Genomic DNA, 19,071 nt, shown 5'->3' on the forward strand with positions numbered 1-19,071 from the left:
GGTGGGCAGGTCTGACTCTGGAAAATGAACCCCTGCTCCTGAGATGCAACGGGTGTTTCTCCTATTTTGCTCTACACAAGTTGGGCCGTCAATCAAAGGATCTAAAAGGGGGGGGGGGGGGGACACATTTTCCAGGCTGGCGGGTCTTGGGCTGCAAATGTAGCTGTTCTCCCACTGCAACTGATAAAGGTAGACATAATAAACAGCCCCCCACCACCCCAGTGAGAGAGAAGGCACACTCACAGCTCCAGACATCCTCAGGAACAAGAGTCCAACTCTGCATACAACATCAAGCAGCCTGCAGTCTCTCTCAGAGGCCACCTGCTCCCCATGCTGCATGTGTTCCTTCTTCCGTCCCTTCTTTCGGGGGGCAGCACAGCCCCCCTGAAAAATGCCGCACTAGGCAAATGCCTTGTGGTAAATACGCCCCTTGTTGGGGGGGGTGGGGGGGATTACCCTCTGTATTCTTCCTTGTGACTATTGTCATTGGACAGAAAGTGAAATGAAAATCTAAACAGGTGTCCCTGGAACAGGAAGAAAGTACTCCAATAGGGAGACCTGTTCTGTTGACAACTGTCTATAACATTTTGGGGAGATTTATATTCACTTCCTATTTTGTCTGGGGAGGAGCAAATGAAAGCAAATCTTACTGATGGGACAGTCTAAATACTGGTCCAAAATCTGAAATCAATAAAGCATAGGTGATTCAAAGCCATGAGACAGAACTGAAAATAATTTTGTTCTTCTATTCAATTGGACTTAACTTCCGAAGTATGAATACATTTTGAGGGGTTTTCTTCTTTTCTAACCTTCAGATAGAGGCGACCGGTATGGTATGGACATGGCATACATTATATGTAAATAAATCTTTCTAGCTGAGATGGGCTCTTGCTGTAATGTGCAAATTTGCACACTGTGGAACACTTACTCCCAAAAACCCTCCTCCTCGTTGGTCTGTTGCTGCCACTTCCATCTTTTCCCAGTTCTGCAGCCATCTTGATTGGCTGGCCCAGGATGCTGTAACTTCCACACATTTTCATGGGATATACTTCCTCCCAGCATGCATGGCATGCTGAGATTGTACAGTGAGCTGCATATGCATGACTCATTGCACAACTAGAAGAAAATTGCTGGCGGGCAGAAAATTAGAATTTTATTACAGAAGAAACGAAGAGTATATTCTGCAAAAAAAAAATTTGTTCTGCTTTGAGGACGGGGCCACACTATGAATCGCACAGGAATGCGCCATGTGTTCCTGTGTGATTCACATGCAACCCGGGGTGCAGTGCGATTTCAGCCCATTCATTTAAATAGGCTGAAATCGCACAAGACCACACCAAAAGTAGTGCATGCACTACTTTATAAAAACACACAGAAACTGCATTGCATGGTACTAGTGTACCACGCTATCCAATGCAGGCAAATGCACTGCATTTGTGACTTTCATTTGGGTTGTCATTACGTTAAACTGACACCCGTTGCAGATCGCAAGCGCAGTGTGTTTTGAACGTGGTGCAGGAAACGCGATTGGAATACAGATTTCTCGCACCACTTTCTGGCGTGAATTGGCCCCAATACCTTGTTTCACAGACTAGCCTGTTCAGAGGAAGTCTATAACAAAATATTGTATATTTCCACATTACATGGTTAGGTTGAAAAGAAAAAGACACGTCTATGGAGTTCAACCAAAAGACGAAAATAACTCTCTGAACCATAAACCAGTTGATCAAGAGGCAAAAAAACTCATATATCATGGACTGGTTTATGCTGACAGGATATAAAACTCCTTCCTGATCCCCTAAGGCAATGGAATATTTTCTAGAATAAATTTGAAGTGGTTGTAAAGGCTCAAGGTTATTTACCTTCATGCCTTCTACCCTGCAACAACCCTGTTCCGTAGAAAAAATATATTGCTTGCACTCACCTTTGCAATTCAACAATTTCATTATTTAAGGAGTCCAGCTCTTTGATTGCGGAGAAATCTGCAACAGGACTAGGAGCTGATGGGACCTATAGGAAAAGAGCACTGGATTACAAAAGGAAAACTACAATCTTCTAAACCTTTTTACTTATTTTTCACCAAACCATACAAATAAGATCACGTTAATGTCTATGTGTTAATGCTTAAACTTACTTGCATGCATAGTTTATATAAGTACATGTACTCATTACATACATAGGTTTTACTGCCTAGTGGCGTCCTGCAAATCTTCTAATCTTGCTGCCAGTCCACCAGACAAGGTCTTCATGACTGAAGACAACATACACTAGGCACAGGAAAATTGGGAACCATGTGACCTTTGTCCAGGCTTTAACCTCCCTAGCGGTCTGATTATGTCCATATTTCTGTGCTCAAAGCGGTACATTTTTTTGCATGGAAATATGTTGTTTTTTTATTGTAGGCCTGTAATTTTTAGGAATAATTTACTGAAATCTGTCCGAACAAGAGTCTAGTAAACATCCCAGGTATGATAAAATTTGAAACACGGAATCATAAATTATAATGAATCATAAAAAATAATATAATAATAAATTTAATTCAATATAATCAAACCAAAAACACTGAAATTTGAAATATAGCGCCAAGTTCGCACATCACTGAGCAAAGTCGCAAAATCGTTTTCAGTGTCTGATGAGGAATTTCCCCACGAATCATTATCACTCAATTCTGCAAGTGGTTCTGATTTACTATCGCTGTTCTCTAGCCGGTCTAAAACCGCTTTTGACCTAAAGGGACGCTATTTGGACGCCATTGACTTTTCTCAGTTTCAAGGCAGAAAGAACAGTAAAAATGCAGGCAGGGCACAGGACAAAGCACTCGGGACAAAATGTATGTGAAATGGTTTGATACAGTAATGTTATACTATTAGATTTTAGTGTATTTAGTGAATGTCACTTTTTAAAATTTTTTAATTTCCCGCTGGTACCGGCCCCAGTACGCCCCAAAGCTCGCAGGGACCGGAACCCGGAAGATGGATGCCGGTATTTGCCGGAGGACATTACAGGGGACACTGCAGAAGGGACATCGCGGGAGCGCATGACAAGGTAAGTGAAACAGGGATCCCGGAGCAACGCTGCAGGGTAATCCCGAGTGTAGCTCAGGGTTACCGCTTTTGGTACTGAAAGTTAAATCCGAGCTACACTCGGGAATACCGCCAGGGGGGGTTAAGACACATAAGGAAGTTTAAAGCTGTTTTTATTACTGCCAAAATTTTTTTATCAAAATAATGATGTCACTTGGTAATGTTGACAATGACCCTGTTGTCTTTAGGCAAAGCGAAGCTTTTATGGTTAGGTCTAATTAAACTTTGCGAAGGTCCAGTACAGAGACACTATGGTTCTCTGGATTTAAACAACATGATTTTTCTATGTGGATGTGAGATAAAAAGAAAAATAACAGTTGGAAAATGTCTGCATTTGATACCAGATTTAATTAGCACCACATGCAGATGAACAGTTTATTATAAAAGCTGTTTGCTTCCACTCATTACTGAGATCGCATAAAGCAAAACAGATACAGCATGGATTCAGCAATTACTTGGTGACAAACTCTACAGCTGCTCAAAGTCAACTCGAATACGTCTGCTACAGAGCTGCAAAAGTGTCTGGCTAGACTAAGGGCTCGTTCACACTTGACTTATTTCTAACTCTTGCCAAACGCCCCTATAGCGTTTGACAGGCATTTGGAGTTTGCATGTTCTCCCTGTGACTGCGTGGGTTTCCTCCAGGTACTCCGGTTTCCTCCCACATTCCAAAGACATGCTGGTAGATTAATTGGCTCCTGTCTAACTTAACCCTAGTATGTGTATGTATGAATGTGAGTTAGGGACCTTAGATTGTACACCCCTTGAGGGTTAGGGACTGATGTGAATGTACAATTTATGTATGTAAAGCGCTGCGTAAATTGACGGCGCTATATTAGTACCTGAAATAAATTTGGGAGGCGTTTTTAACGTTCCTCAAACGCTTCCCAAACGCCCTATGCGTGTTTTTGAGGCATTTGAGAGGCATTTGAGAGGCATTTGCCAAGCGTTAAAACCGCACCACAAACGCCTATAATGAAGTTAAATGGTATTAACGCTAAAAAGTCTCGCAACCACCCCACAAATGCCTGCCAGGCGTTTGAGCAGCATCACCATAGACTTGAATGGGAGCTTCAACTCCTCCTGACTTGACAAGAGGTGTCCGTTTTGCCGTGACGCGACACTTCAGTGTGAACAGCACTGTGTGCTGCCATGTGCAGAATTTTCATAGGCGTTTGAGAAGCGTTAAAAACACTTCCCAAACGCCTGTCTGACGCCTGCTGACAAAGCTAGTGTGAATGTAGCCTAAGAGCAAAAACAAAAACCAATGTATTAAAGAACTGTACTAAGTGCTAAAATATTCTCTTCATAGTGAAAAAATTGTAAAGGACCTTCAGTGCCTCTTGCTGCTAAGTACATGTGCCCAAATGTGAAACTTTACTACCAATTATGACATCTCATCCTTTGTGTGCCATAGCTGAGGATTTCACAACTTCCACAATGCTATCAGAGTTTCTGCGGCAGGAACTGAGCTGTTAATCAGTGTAACATACTGTAGAATGGGGTGAAATGAACAACTAGTTTGTGACGGAAGCAGACACTGTATTGAAAATTGCGGCTTCCCCTTTATAAAGGGGAGAGGGGAGGGGGTATTGGTAAAATGTTACTAAACCCACAACAGTACAATCAGTCTGTATATGTAGTAAAGCATGCTTGTTATGCTCACTGTGGAACCTAAGAGGTTAATCCTGCACATTGTGTAAAAAGGATGTTTGATCCTGTCTTCTCTGATCTTTCCCTTCTTCCAGTGTCTCCCAAATATCTCCTTATAGAACAGAGGCTAGGGACAAGCTGCACATGCTCAGTTTGGTGTGTATTGCTAGAGAGAGTGCATGTGATCAGCACAAGGCCAATCAGCACTCTGCAGACAGAGGTCAGAGGTCCTGCATCCTGCTACAGGAGAATGAAAACTCCTCCTACAAGCTTTAACCAGTGCTCTGCTGGACACTGATAGACGTCACTAGACTGCTGTAACTGCTGATGAGAAAAGGTATTTAGCTGTTTATATTTACTAAAATAGTTGCATTTCCATGTTCTATGTACTGTGGAAGACCAGATACAGTGAATGCAGGGTCCGGGGAGACCAGATACAGTGAATGCAGGGTCCAGGGAGACCAGATACAGTGAATGCAGGGTCCTGGGTTTAGTAACACTTTAATTAGTTGAAGGGAGGGTTGTATATACTTATTTAAGCAAGAGCTACGTTTTAAAGCAATATTCTGCTTTTTCATTAAAGTGGTTGTAAACCATGAAACATGAATAAAAAACATTTGCCTATAGTGTGTACTTGCCTCAATAAACAGCATGAAGTGTCATTTCTTCTGCTGCTTTGTGCCTCTGCTATCAGCATGAATCACTTCTAACAAGTTGTCTTGACACCAAGAGAAAAATGGTGACATGGGAAGGACCTCCAGGAGATTGACAGCCTTAGCTCTGTTCCTGTGTGGAGAGGTGGGTGGGGTATCTCTTCCCTCCAATCAGCTCTCAGAGCTCTCCTCACTGAGCTCTGCAGCATAGAATCTCAGCTTTCTACCTACTTTTTATAAACTCAGACAAGCTTTAAAAATTCTGGACTTTGAATAGATGCAGAGCACAGACTGCTGCAGATAAACAGGTACAACTTATGTAGGAGGATTTATTTAATCTCTGTGTATCACCTGAGGCCAGTCACCTCGCTGGGTATATGTGAGGGTTTACAGCCACTTTAAAATTAAGCTCTCCTTACTGAGCAAATAAAACGTGTGTGCTTAACTATCTGCAACAGCAAATAGCAGAGAAATGACCATCACACAATCTGATCAATTCAATGAAAGAATATCAGAAAAAAAAAATGTTGCAAGAAACCAGAGGTGAAAAACTCCTGCAGTAGCCTCCAAAACCTCCCTCTCATGGCCCTATGCCAGGGTTGTTTGACAGGTTTAGCTCTGACACTTCCGAGTAGTGTCAGAATCTGCTGCTAAGTCACACCCCCAACCATTCCTTTTGGCTCCTCATTGCGATGGGAAGCCTCACTGACCAATAGATATGTGCTGGATGCAAGAAGAGGTGACCAAGTATTGTCCCTGACATGAAGTCCTGAAGCTTTGCCTGTCAGAATTGTCTGCGATTCAGCAGGGTATGGGAGGCTACTGCAGGTATGCAGAGCCTCTTTAGGAATTGAATTTTTTACCTGCTGCAGTTGTGTCTGGCTTCAGTATATTCTGCGTATCTGACCTAGAATAATCTTGCAGTCAGTGAACAGAGGTGAGCAGGCCGGCATAAAAGATGAATAGCTTTTTCCAGAGAGAGAGAACGTCAACGGTAGCCCATATATTTCTTTCATGATAAAATACTTTTATGGCTGACATACATTACTTCGCATGATATAATTTCAATACACAGTGAACCAAAAAATGTATAGGAACCTGGCACTGCTACAGACTATGTAGGATGGAATCTTTCATCCTTTCTTCCATTAATCTCTCCTGATATAACCCAGCTCTCCTCATTACTGCCAATTCAACTGTAACAATAAAAGAACAGTGTGGGTGTATCTTGGGCGAGTAGTTGTTTTTTCTGGGGGTCTTAAAGCTGAACTCCAGGAATTAGATTTATTGCATACTTATAAATTGTCCAGCTTGGCTCGATGCAAGTATGCATACCTGATATCCAGAGAGTCTCTGGGGATGCTGTAAATCACTACCTACAGTCAGAGCTACAATCTTCCGGGTTCACTGCAAGTGGCTTCGTTCGCCACCTCCACCATTCATAAAACTTCTTATATTTTTTTTTTTCCATGAATACAAGATGTTCTCTGGTTGGATGATGTGGAAAGGAGAGACAGTAAAACCACAAAGTGACATCACTTCCGGCGGAAGGGCCATCTTGATACACCCATAGGAGGTACACCCAGGAGTTCCTATGAGGATCTGTGAGCATTTTTTTCTCATAACACATACGTACCTCACCATCAATACAATTTTGCTTTGTGATACGTTTACTTGCAAGTCACGAAAGGTGGACCACCATAGGAGGAGTATATACCATGAGGCTGGACGCTGTTGGACCTACCGGTGAGCCCTATGTGACCCCAGAGTGTGTGCTGACATCCCGAGTGCTTATCCTAGTGACCGGATGCTGTCCGCAGTGTGAACCAGGCTCCTCTTTCCATTGATGACACACCTGAGTATATGCATACAACACTCAGTTTGTATGCCCTTGTGGTAAGCGCATAATTTTGTTGGTATCTTCAGGATTGCACGCTGATGTTATGCTGTTATGAACATATTTTTATTTTATTTTTTCCTACAAGTCTACATGGTTTAATTAACATACTGGGAACTTGGACAGGCTATTAGCATCATCATTTTGTTCCTACAGAACCATTGGGAACAGTGTTTTTTTTATAGCATCTGTTTAGCACTGCATACCTTGTTTGTATGTTTTTCACAATCTCTACCAGTTTCAAAGATCTTGTATTAATTGAAAAAAATATAAAATGTTCTGTGAATGGCAGAGGTGCCCCCCTGTGGTCATATGTGCAGAGGGAAAGCCGTTCACACAGCACTCAGATGATCATGGCTCTCATTGGATGTAGCTTGGGCTAATACAGTGATTTACAGCCTCTCCAGCAGCCCACTGGATACCAGATAATCATACTTGCACAGAGCCAAGGTGGCCCAATGTAAGTTTGCAAAAAATAGAACTCTTGGAGTTAATCTATAAAGGTTAGGTTAATACCAGCCGGCAAACTGCAGGTTGGTTGCGGGTGCAGGAATTGAATCTGTTCCTGCACTTGCAACCACCAGCAGGCAAATCGTTCTGCTTGGGAGACACACTGGACTGCCATTCATTTTGAAAGGCACCCCCACGCATCTCAGCCCGCAGCGCGAATACGGGTGTGGAAACCACAAGGAAACCCCATAGTCAAAAAGACCATGCGGTTTCCCTGCAGATGCATTTTTGAAAAGGTGCATGCATCAGGTGAAACGCGAGCACAGCAGCCTATTCAAATGAATTCCAGCCGTTCCAGCACTAGTGTGAACCAGGCCTAAGGGATAAGGTACAATCTGGCCATACAATCTTTGTATAATGAACTTTATATTTACCAGTGTAGTATGAGGACCCATTTATTCTATCCAATCAGTCTGCATCCAATCAGGCAGGCTCTTGCACTACATAGTCGATGGTGTGAATGAAGCTTTCATAAGTAACAATCAATAGTCAAATGTGAGTTTCATCAGTTTACATCACCTCCCTGTTCAGTCTATACAGAGAAGGAGCTGGAGACTGTAATAGCAGAAGGGTCAGAGCACCCCCTGTTGGTGATAGTAAAGTACAATCCAACCAGCAGTGCAGCAGAGTCAGATTTATTACTGATTTTACATTTTTTGCTGTGAAAAATATTGAAAGCGTTGCTCTTTTGCTTATATTTTATAATACCCTTAGTATTTTTTGCATGTGATTTATAGTTTCCAATTGTCCCTCTTTTAGAGATGATGTACAGAATGGAATGCACTATTTAGCTACCAAGTGTTTATTTTGCTTTTTAAAAAAGGACTATAGTGTTTTCAATATACAGTGGGGAAAATAATTATTTGATCCCCTTCAGATTTTGTAAGTTTGCCCACCTACAAAGAAATACATTTTTATCATAGGTGTATTATAAATGATAAAGACAGAATATCAACCAAAAATCCAGAAAAAACACATGATATAAAATGTTATAAATTGAGTTGAAGTTCAGTGAGTAAAATAAGTATTTGATCCCCTACCAACCAACAATTATTCTGGCTCCCACAGACTGGCTATGTGCTCATGTGGTACACAGATTAGTCTTTTCAATTTAGGCAGATGCTCCTAACGACAACTCATTATGTGTGTAAAAGACACCTGTCCACAGAATCTTTTTCTTTCATTCAAACCTGACCATCATGGGCAAATGACCAAAGAGATGTCAAAAGATGTCAGGGGCAAGATTGTAGACCTACTCAAGGCTGCAATGGGCTACAAGACCATTAGCAAGAAGCTTGGTGAGAAGGAGACAACTGTTGGAGCAATTATACGCAAATGGAAGAAATTCAATATAACCATAAATTGCCCTTGGTCTGGAGCTCCATGCAAGATTTTACCTCATGGGATAAGGATGATAATGAGAAAAGTGAGGGATCGGCCCAGAACTACACAGGAGGAGCTTGTGAATGATCTCAAGGCAGTTGGGGACCACAGTCACCAAACAAACCATTGATAACACAATACACTGCCATGGTTTAACAATCCTGCACTGCCCAAAAGGTCCCCCTCCTCAAGAAGGCACATGTGCAGGCCCATCTGAAGTTTGCCAATGAACATCTAAATGATTCATAGAAGGATTGGGAGAAAGTGCTGGTCAGATGAGACCAAAATTGAGCTCTTTGGCATTAACTCGACTCACCGTGTTTGGAGGAAGAAAAATGCTGATCATGACTCTAAGAACACCATCCCTACAGTCAGGCATGGAGGTGGAAACATTATGCTTTGGGGCTGTTTCTCAGCTAAAGGTACAGGCCGACTTTGCCACATTGAGTGGCCAATGGAGGGGGCCATGTATTGTAAAATCTTGGATTAGAACCTTCTTCCCTCAGCCAGAACACTGAAGATGGGTCATGGATGAGTTTTCCAGCATGACAATGATCCAAAACATACCGCCAAGGCAACAAAGGAATGGCTCAAGAAGAAGCACATTAAGGTCATGGAGTGGCCTAGCCAGTCACCAGACCTTAATTTTTTAGGAAATATATGAAGGGAGCTGAAACATCAAGTTGGAAAGCGACAGCCAAGAAATCTTAAGGATTTAGTGATCTGTAAAGAAGAGTGGACCAAAATCCCTCCTGAGATTTGTGCAAACCTGGCAAACAACTATAAGAAATGTCTTACCTCTGTGCTTGCCAGCAAGGGTTTCTCCACCAAGTACTAAGTCATGTTTTTGCTTGGGGATCAAATACTTATTTTACTCACGGAACTGCAACTCAATTTATAACATTTGTATCGTGTTTTTTTTTGGGGGGAATTTTGGTTGATATTCTGTCTCTATGATTTAAAATACACCTATGATAAATATTAATTTCTTTGTAGGTGGGCAAACTTACGAAATCTGAAGGGGATCAAAGAATTATTTTCCCCACTGTATTTCTTTTTTTTTTCTAAACATATAATGTATGTGGGGAAGAACATACTTCTATATATACAGACTCTGCTTCCTGTCTAGGAGAGCTACACAATGTACCTTGCCTATTGCCCCATACACACTATAAGAAAATCGTATGTAAATTTTCGTACGAGGACCGATCGTCCGATAATCAGATCATTAGTACACAGCTTTCGAGAGCCGATCACGACAATTCGTTTGACAATATCCGAAGGGACAAGCGCAAAAATTTTTCTTGTACGATACCATATCGTACGATTTTCGTTTAATCAGTACAGTAGTCGTCTGAAAATACAATACAACGCAATACATGACATCACTTTCAAAATTCTTTTCTTTCATAGGAGAATTTTCGTATCTTTAGTAACCTTTTCACTTTCGATGGAAGACTAGCAGGGGGAAAAAAAATGGCCGATCAATCGTCCGATATTCTCATCGTGTGTACGGGGCATTAGTCTATATCACACTACAGGTCTACCAAACAGGGTTTGTGTTATAGAAAACAAAGCATTCATGACTAAAATTATAACTAAGCTTTTTTTGTTGTTTTGGATAGACTAAAGGGGGATTAGCTGTCTGTGCCTCTTACCCCCCCCCCCCCCCCCCATGGGGATGTACACCCATACATCCTCTCTGTTTGTCCTATTTATCATTGTCATTGAGAGAGAATTGAAAGAAAATCCCAAATTTTGGGTCATCACCAGACAGGAAGAAAGGAAGGGGATTAATGCACACTGGTTTAAAAAACACCAGTGCTCCTGGCAAAAAAAAACCCACTAATTTTGAGTTATTTTGTACTAGTGTTTAGGAACAGTTGTCGTTTTTTTCTGTCAGAAAACCGCTCTGAAAAAAGCACAAAACTGCCTATAAATTCTGAGTTTAAAATACACCTCTAAGCTTTGGTTCACACTCAATGAGACTTTCAAATCACATTATTTCACTTGAAGTAGCGCAATTTCAAAGCCGCAGATCAGTGTGATTTGTACCGATTAAACTGTGGCTTACGGCTTCATTTAACAGAAGTCAATGCAAGTTGCAATGAAATCGGAAAACAGTAGTGCAGAAATTATATTTTAAATTGTGCTACTTTAAATCACACCGATTAAGACAGTGCCATAGAAATACATTAGATGCGACTTTATGTGCGATTTGTAAACCGCATGTCACACCTGAAGTCTCACCCATGTGAACCAGGGCTAAAGGGTCTAATGTGCTTGGACTCATAGGATAACATTTGTTGCTTTTACAGGCGAAATCCTAAACTCCTCTAGAAGCAGCGTTTTTTTTTTGTTTTGTTTTTTAAGACAGTGTGCGTGTACCCTAAAGGTCAGGAAGTGAAGGGAAATCTCCCCGAGACACAGATGGCAAAATAAAATAACAGGGGTTTTAACTCTCCCTTACTCCATCCAAATTAAAATATATATATATATATATATACTTTAAAAGATCTACAATGTTCCCAGCAGCCAGAAACCATTTTATTAAGACTGTAGGTCACATAAAGGAGCTCAAGATTAGTGATTTTGCATTTGTGGCAATAATGTAGATTTTATTCAAAATAAGAGGAATTTCTGATTGCTTTAGTCCTTTCACACCTTAACCAGTATGGCTGTACTCAAAATAACACATGTTGCTCATTATTATCAAACTGAAAAGCAGTAAATAGAACCTAGTAAAATGTTTTTAGTACTTCAGAGACATGATGGAATGTGATTGCTACAGCCAGCAAAACTCAAATGTACGATGTATTAAGTTTTTGCTGATGTCGATCATTGCAGATGTCTGTAAAGGCATGAAAACATTTATTTTGCACCTAGAGAACTGTCTGATTTATTTGCCAGAAATTACTGAAGTGTCGGTAACATTTTGGCTAAACAGTAAATTGCAGAGCCAGAACTCTCATGCTGGTATGTTTTGGCATAGGAAGGGATGGTGTGTGGCATACAGAAACCCAGTTCTGCAGAGAAGAATACATTGTGTGGGTGTGTAGGGGGGTTATTTAAGTAAAGTTAAAGTGGAGCTCCAGTCCCCCTAAACAAGTTTTGTTAAAAGCAGATCCACGATGACATTACAAATAGCATTAACAATTGAAATAATTACATATTAAAAGCATTGTAATTACTTAGAAAATCAAACATTTACCAGGATCTCGGAAGCAGGCAGGCGCCATGATGGCTGTGGGCATCTGAAGCCCACAGGTATTTATTTCCTGGAATCGTGCTGCTGGCTATCCCAGCACGCAACACTCGTTCTCACGCATGCGCAGTACAGACACTGCTTGGCGTGATGTTTGCAGTACAGGATGCCATAACAATGGTAGGGACGGATGAGGTTAATGCCCCCCTCAGGCAACCTGTACAGCACTGTACTGCAAGGAAGGGAATATATCATGGACTCCGGTAAAATGGTGCATAACACCTCCCATTCGCGTAATTTCCGGTTTCCAAGTCCCACGATTACAGGAAACCAAAGGACTCCTGGGATACAGGAAAAGACAACCCAGGAGACCTTGCAAATTGCCTTATGACATCATCGCCTAGGCGGTTGGGACCGGAACTGCAGGCTTGCAGAGGATTAAAAGGTATGTATAATTAAAAAAAAAATATCCAACTTGTGCTTTATCTCACAGACTACATCAAGTATTAAAAATGGGTGGAACTCCGCTTTAAACTATATTTTTTTTTCGTTTTGGATAGAGTAGGTTAGGGTTAGTTATCTGGTTTTTAATTCTCAAAATGTGAACCGTCATGAATGGGCAGCAAACCATAAGATGAAAGAGTCCAAATAGATTTTAAAACCGTCTTTAAAATTCAACCAAAAAAGTCAGCCAACTCTTTTTGGTGGCAATAACACTACCCCTTCATCAGGGCTTGGAATAAAGGAATGAAGACTTGAAAGGACTCAAAACTGAACCAGAGGAGTCTTTATTTTGAATCTACTGTATGTTCACTCTGATAATCCTTTTGAACTCCGGATATACACTGTGGTCAGCAACGTTAACACTTAACTTTTTATTGTTTTCTGTCTCTTTATTAGTCCTGGTGACCACATACACAGACAAACTGAGGGAAAAGCCAGAATTTTGAGTAGTTCCCAGAAAAGGAATGGGAAGACTTTGTGGTTAGGATTGTCTAAGGGCTCATTCACACTACTGCACAGTGGTATGATGTGTTATGCATGTGGGTACAATGCTCAGATTGTTGATAGACATGTGATGCAGCGCAGCAAGAGTAAATGCATTACCGTTGCAGTGCGCTACCAAAAATGCTACTTTTGCATCCTCTGTATATTTCCCCCAATGGAAATCAAACCATTAACAAACCTGACATGGGGGTTTAAAAAAAAAAAAAAAAAAAAAAAAGACAGTGGAGGATAAGGATCTGGTTGTGCCGTCTGACACGGATATTTGGATCACAAGAATAACTGAAAAGAATTACAAATCATTTGGTAATGAAAACAGATCCCATATTTGTATTTAATTTGCTTGCTCATCATTCAGGATTTAATTCCTCCAAAGAGTATTGTTAAAGGGGCTCTACCAAGAAGGTTCATATCTGTCTCAGGAGCCTCAAATATAAGCTGGGTTCAACAGACCATATTTCTGAACACAACAGGAATATTGTGTTGTTGTGAACTTCAAGCTTTCCATATCATAGTGAAATTGTATACATGTCAACATAACAAAGTCCCACTATTATTCTGAGAATAAATAACCAAATAAAGGGAGTTACTCTTGCCATATTTAAAAACTAGCTACTTCCGATCGGGCCCATCCTATTGTAAGATCAATTGTATCTGACCAACTGAAGCTCTGTAGGACAGTGGCTGGCCACAGATGGATCAGTTTCTTTCGATTGCCCAGCGGGTTGAAAGAAAAAAAGCAAACAAACGAATTCCCCCATGCACACAAGCGAGGTGGATGGAGGAATCCTTCCCACTGAGACATTGTATTCTGACAGCGGGGGCCTTTCCACTGTCAGAATACACTCATCAGCGCTGCATCCGACTGGCAGCAGCTGCTGAGCGAATTACAGTTTTCCAACTTTTCCCATACAGTAGCAGGTAATGCAACCCAACTGCAGCGCACCAAAAAAAAAAAAAAACAAAACAAAACAAAAAAAAACACACAATTCCTGGTACACTGATCAAACAGAAATGGGTCAGGTTCATTTTTAGTGAGCTAAACTAGGCCATTCATTTAAACAACAATCTCTCTTCTTCAAAAGATATGTCCATTTAACATATTTTAGGTATTACTTATATTTAAAAATCCTCCCTTGTGTAGAGAAAGGTTGAGAATGCTGTTGGGTGTTGCTATCTTGGATGTGATGTTAGCAGCCAAAGCAGATGCAGAGCTATGATATTCTAGATTATTCTCCTTTGCTATTCCCTTAGCAGCTACATAAATGTTATATGAGGAGGGATGAAGGAGCTAGGCCAGCACAGAGTAATTAGCTATTCCCAGAAGAAGGGAGGGCTAGGGAAATGACGGATTTGCTTTGCAAGTAACTGCAAAATCATTTATGGAAAGGAAAAAAACCAAGTATTAAAAATACTTGATTGTTCTGTCATTTTACTTGCATTTTTTTTTTAATTGACAGGGTCTCTTTAAGGTGCACCACCAACTCATTCAAATAAATGGGCTACCTTAAAATGTTATTAAGCCATGAAATATAAAAGGCCTCTAGTGACACAGACCTCAGCATTTAGAAGGTTTGGTCTGTGTTTTTTTTTTGTTTTCAAATCCTGTGGTTGCTTTTCCTTTCCCTTTGTGGAAATGGACTCTTTACCAGTTCCTGCTTTAGGTTGGAACCATCCAATGAAGCCACTCCTGCGTATGTGCTATGGGCCCGGAATTGGACCCGAGTGTCCCTATGATGCTTGCGTCCACACACAGATAGTCCAGAGACCTAAAGCAGCAAGCACCTTCTCTGCTCCTCCTAACAAGTTGACTGACAGCAGCTAGAGCTTTTACTGTCCAGGTGACCAAGTTGCCAAATATAAAAATAACTGAAGAAGCACCAGACATATTTCTACAAGAGCCAAAAGGTCATCTGAGGGAAGATTACTCAAGCTTCACCAATTCCCAAAACTCACACAATGTATAACCTTGCTCATACTGGACTAAGAATGGCAATTGTTGATACATTACAAGCAACGTAAAGGGCCAGGAGGTATACAGAAATGGGGTTGATTTACTAAAGCTGGAGAGTGCAAAATCTGGTGCAGCTCTGCATAGAAACCAATCAGCTTCTAGTTTTTGTTTTTTTTTTGTCCAAGCTTAATTGAACAAGCTGAAGTTAGAAGCTGATTGGCTACCATGCATAGCTGCACCAGATTTAGCTCTTCCAGTTTTACCAAATCAACCCCTGTATGGGCTGGAGTTTTTTGGGGGTTTTTTCACTACTGTTCCCTACTCTGCATGCAGAGATGAGGCTTGTGTGGACTGCACACTTGCAGGATGCTGAACCAAATTTTTGCACTTCTGTAAAGTGAGTTAGGGACCTTAGATTGTTACCTCCTTGAGGGTTAAGGATTGATGTGGATGTACAATATATGTAAAGCGCTGAATAAATGATTGGCACTATACAAGTATCTGTATTGATACATAAATACTTGAGTGCCTTTTACAGGTATTGTCACAGGTGCCATTTAACAAAAAAAAATGTTTAAAAATCTTTTTTGTATGAACCAATAATCTATACACTGGATTGGATAGGACATATACATACCTGTATATATTTATACATAGGTGCACAAAATGAACAAAACCGTTAAGAACAAAGAACAAAACCATTAAAACATGATTTTCACACAAAAACAAAAACATAATAATGAATATTTACTGCACGAATCATATGAGTCGGGTGTGGGTCTTCACCTCCGCCGAACCCGCGAGACTGACTCACCGAACCCCTGGGGTTCGATCGAACCCAGGTTAAGAACCACTGCCTTAAAGTATGTAAATCCTAACATGGGATGGATACTTACTGTACCAAGAAGGCTAGCTAATTATTTACACATAACCAGTACCTTATCCCACCACAACCATTAGATCTGGGCAGAGGTATTCTCAAGGCCCCCAACAAATCGCTCAAATTTGGGGCATTCAGCTTGCATGAGAGAGAAAAAAAATATAATTTCTCCTATCTCTGCTAACAGTGTGGATGGAGGAATCTATTGTATTCGGGGAGCCCAAGGCACATGCTGGTACTGCTGAACAAAGAGTATATCTGACAGGATGCAGTCACTGTTCGCTGGCTAATTTTTAAATCTTGGTAAGTTGATTTTTAAATGAACCTTTGTCAGGTTGGTGATGCTTGCAGGGCCATGCATGGTTCAAATTTCATGCTGATTCAGCAGTCATGGGGGCCTTAAGTGCTAGTGCACAAGGGTCTGAGATCACTAAATGTGAATGTAAACCCCAACAATTCACATCTTTCATTTTCTCCCTGTAAAATGTACATTTGAAAGTGGTTTACCTTATCTGTTTGATAAGTGCAAAAGATACCTGTTGATCCTGCCATAAATCCACTGTTATCCTGTGTACTGTGCAGTGTTGTCTTAAGCAGTTTTTTTAGTCATGTCTGTTCCATACCTGAACTACAGAACACCTCCCCCACAGTTATACAGAAGAGGGGCAGGTGCTGCCCTCCACAGAACGCCAAGTGAGCACTGTCACCCTAAGACAGGAAGTGTGTTGCTGGTAGGATCACCAGGTGAAACAAAAAGAACCACAAAAAAGAAAACTAATGCAGCCAGCACATCTAAGGATTGGTAAACTACAGTATCATTGATGTTTTTTAAATTTAGATACTCTTTACCATATTATGCTTCAAGAGGAAATGAGGAATATAGAGGGTTCCAGGTCTGAATTATTTTCCATAATTCCCTGTTACTCAGTTATACACTGAAAAGAATACACCAAGATCACTTTAAAGGGCCACTCCAACCACCTTTGATTTTACAATATAAGTTTGGAGACACAAGATCTCTGCATCTGACTTCCCAGCTTATCCCAACTAGGGTGGCCTGGACATTTCAATATTTGGATGTCTATAAAGCTAAGTAAACATAAGTCTGACAAAAGAGTGTAAGAGATGGTCTAACCTTGCAAAGCCAGAAGAGGAGAGGCGAGAGTTAGGAATATTAGAGCGAGGCTGAAAGCAGATTGAAGGCAGATGGAAATTAACAGTCCAGCAAGCTAGAATGAAGCAAAGAAAGCAAACCAGGATAGTTGGTTAGTGCAAAGAGAAAACAAGCCTTCAGAAGAACTAATTCACTGCATTGAAAAGGAGAACTTCAGTCAAACCAAAAATCATCAGTGAACTCACATTAAACCAGGTTTATGTCAGATTAGCATTCATGGTTTTAAAACAAACTCCAAAAGCCCCTGTACTGAAGATTAACCACTTCCAGCCCGGACACTTTTACCCCCTTCCTGTCCAGGCCAATTTTCAGCTTTCAGTGCTATCACACTTTGAATGACAATTGCGCGGTCATGCAACACTGTACCCATATACATTTTTTAGCATTTTTTGAGACAGATAAAGCTTTATTTTGTTGGTATTTATTCACCACTGGGATTTTCATTTTTTTTGCTACGTAAATTAAAGAGTCCAAAACTTTTTTAAAAAAGTGTTTTTCTTATAAAATTTTGCAAATAAATAGTATTTCATCATAAATGTTGGCCTAAAATTTATTCTGTTATATTTTTAGTAAAAAAAAATAACCCAAATTAGTTTATAACCAAAAACTATAATTTTTAAACTTTTTTACATTTTTTTTTTTTTTACATACTGTCACCCTAGCAGTACAGTGTCATGGTGACACTGTACTACTTGTGGGGGTGATGAAGATTTTTTTTTTTTTCTTTACACGGATTGCTTTTACACCCATAAAGGATGTAAAAGCAATCATTTCTCCTTCTCTCTAGCTGCATTCTTGCAGCCATTGAGAACTACTGAGTGAGCTGTGATTGGTCACATGGTGAATAGCCTTGAACCATGTGACCTCTGTGATCATTCACAGATTTCACACGTAGTAAGCAATGATGTCAGAAGTGACATCTTGCTTACTACTCTGCATGTGATCACTGATTGGCCAATCAGTGATCACATGATCGGGACCTCGTACAGAAATCCCGTCCGACGATCGGTGTTCCACTTTGGTCCGGAGGACACAGTGGGCACCAGATAGTGGTGCTGCGCGCTCCCAGGGAGCGCACACAAGCAGGGTGCGGGGAGGCCGTTTATAAACGGCCACCCGACCCTGCACAGCCACCGTCCGGCCGTTTATATACAACGCCCAGACGGGAGGTGGTTAATACTGTTGCACCTGCAGTGCCTAGCTGCCATATATCGTCGGCATAGACAACACAATGTGCAATAGCTTGCATGGCCATACAGCAACCAACCAGATGCCTTGATTTTATTTTCCTAGTTCAAAAAATATCAGACTCAATGAGTCACTATGGGCAAGTTCCCCAATTTTGTTTAACACTTTTTCTCTATTAGGTCCCAGAAATGTTTGGATTTTAGGATTTGAGGGTTATAGTAGTCTAGAATTTGGTTCAGTACTCTTTTTTGTCAAACAGTATAGACAAATGTATCAGTTCATACTATTTACCGATCTATGAATTTTGTGTATTTCCTGGAGTTCTCCAAATTTATTCTGTCTCCAAAGAGCAAGACTTTTAAGCATTTAAAAAAATTATAGGAGGGTCAACAACTCCATGCAAAAGAATAGGAAGTCATGAGGATATGGCTGGGACATGCATATGCTGCTGTGTTATCTGGTACAGTTATTGCACAATTAGTTGGT

General features: G+C 40.8%; 1 protein-coding gene across 4 annotated transcripts in view; it reads right to left on the bottom strand.

The window, feature by feature from the left end:
• Positions 1-19,071, bottom strand: part of EPS15 (epidermal growth factor receptor pathway substrate 15) — a 181,653-nt gene that overhangs the window by 77,050 nt on the left and 85,532 nt on the right. For all 4 annotated transcript variants that reach the window (XM_089684469.1, XM_089684467.1, XM_089684466.1 and 1 more), the window contains one exon: positions 1,925-2,010. In XM_089684469.1, coding sequence (XP_089540595.1) covers positions 1,925-2,010 — 86 coding nt within the window. The remainder of the gene's footprint in view (positions 1-1,924; positions 2,011-19,071) is intronic.

The sequence above is a fragment of the Staurois parvus genome, unplaced genomic scaffold, assembly GCF_062004578.1.
Source record: "Staurois parvus isolate SC_StPar_1 unplaced genomic scaffold, SC_StPar_1.0 ptg000347l, whole genome shotgun sequence".
Lineage (NCBI taxonomy): Eukaryota > Metazoa > Chordata > Amphibia > Anura > Ranidae > Staurois > Staurois parvus.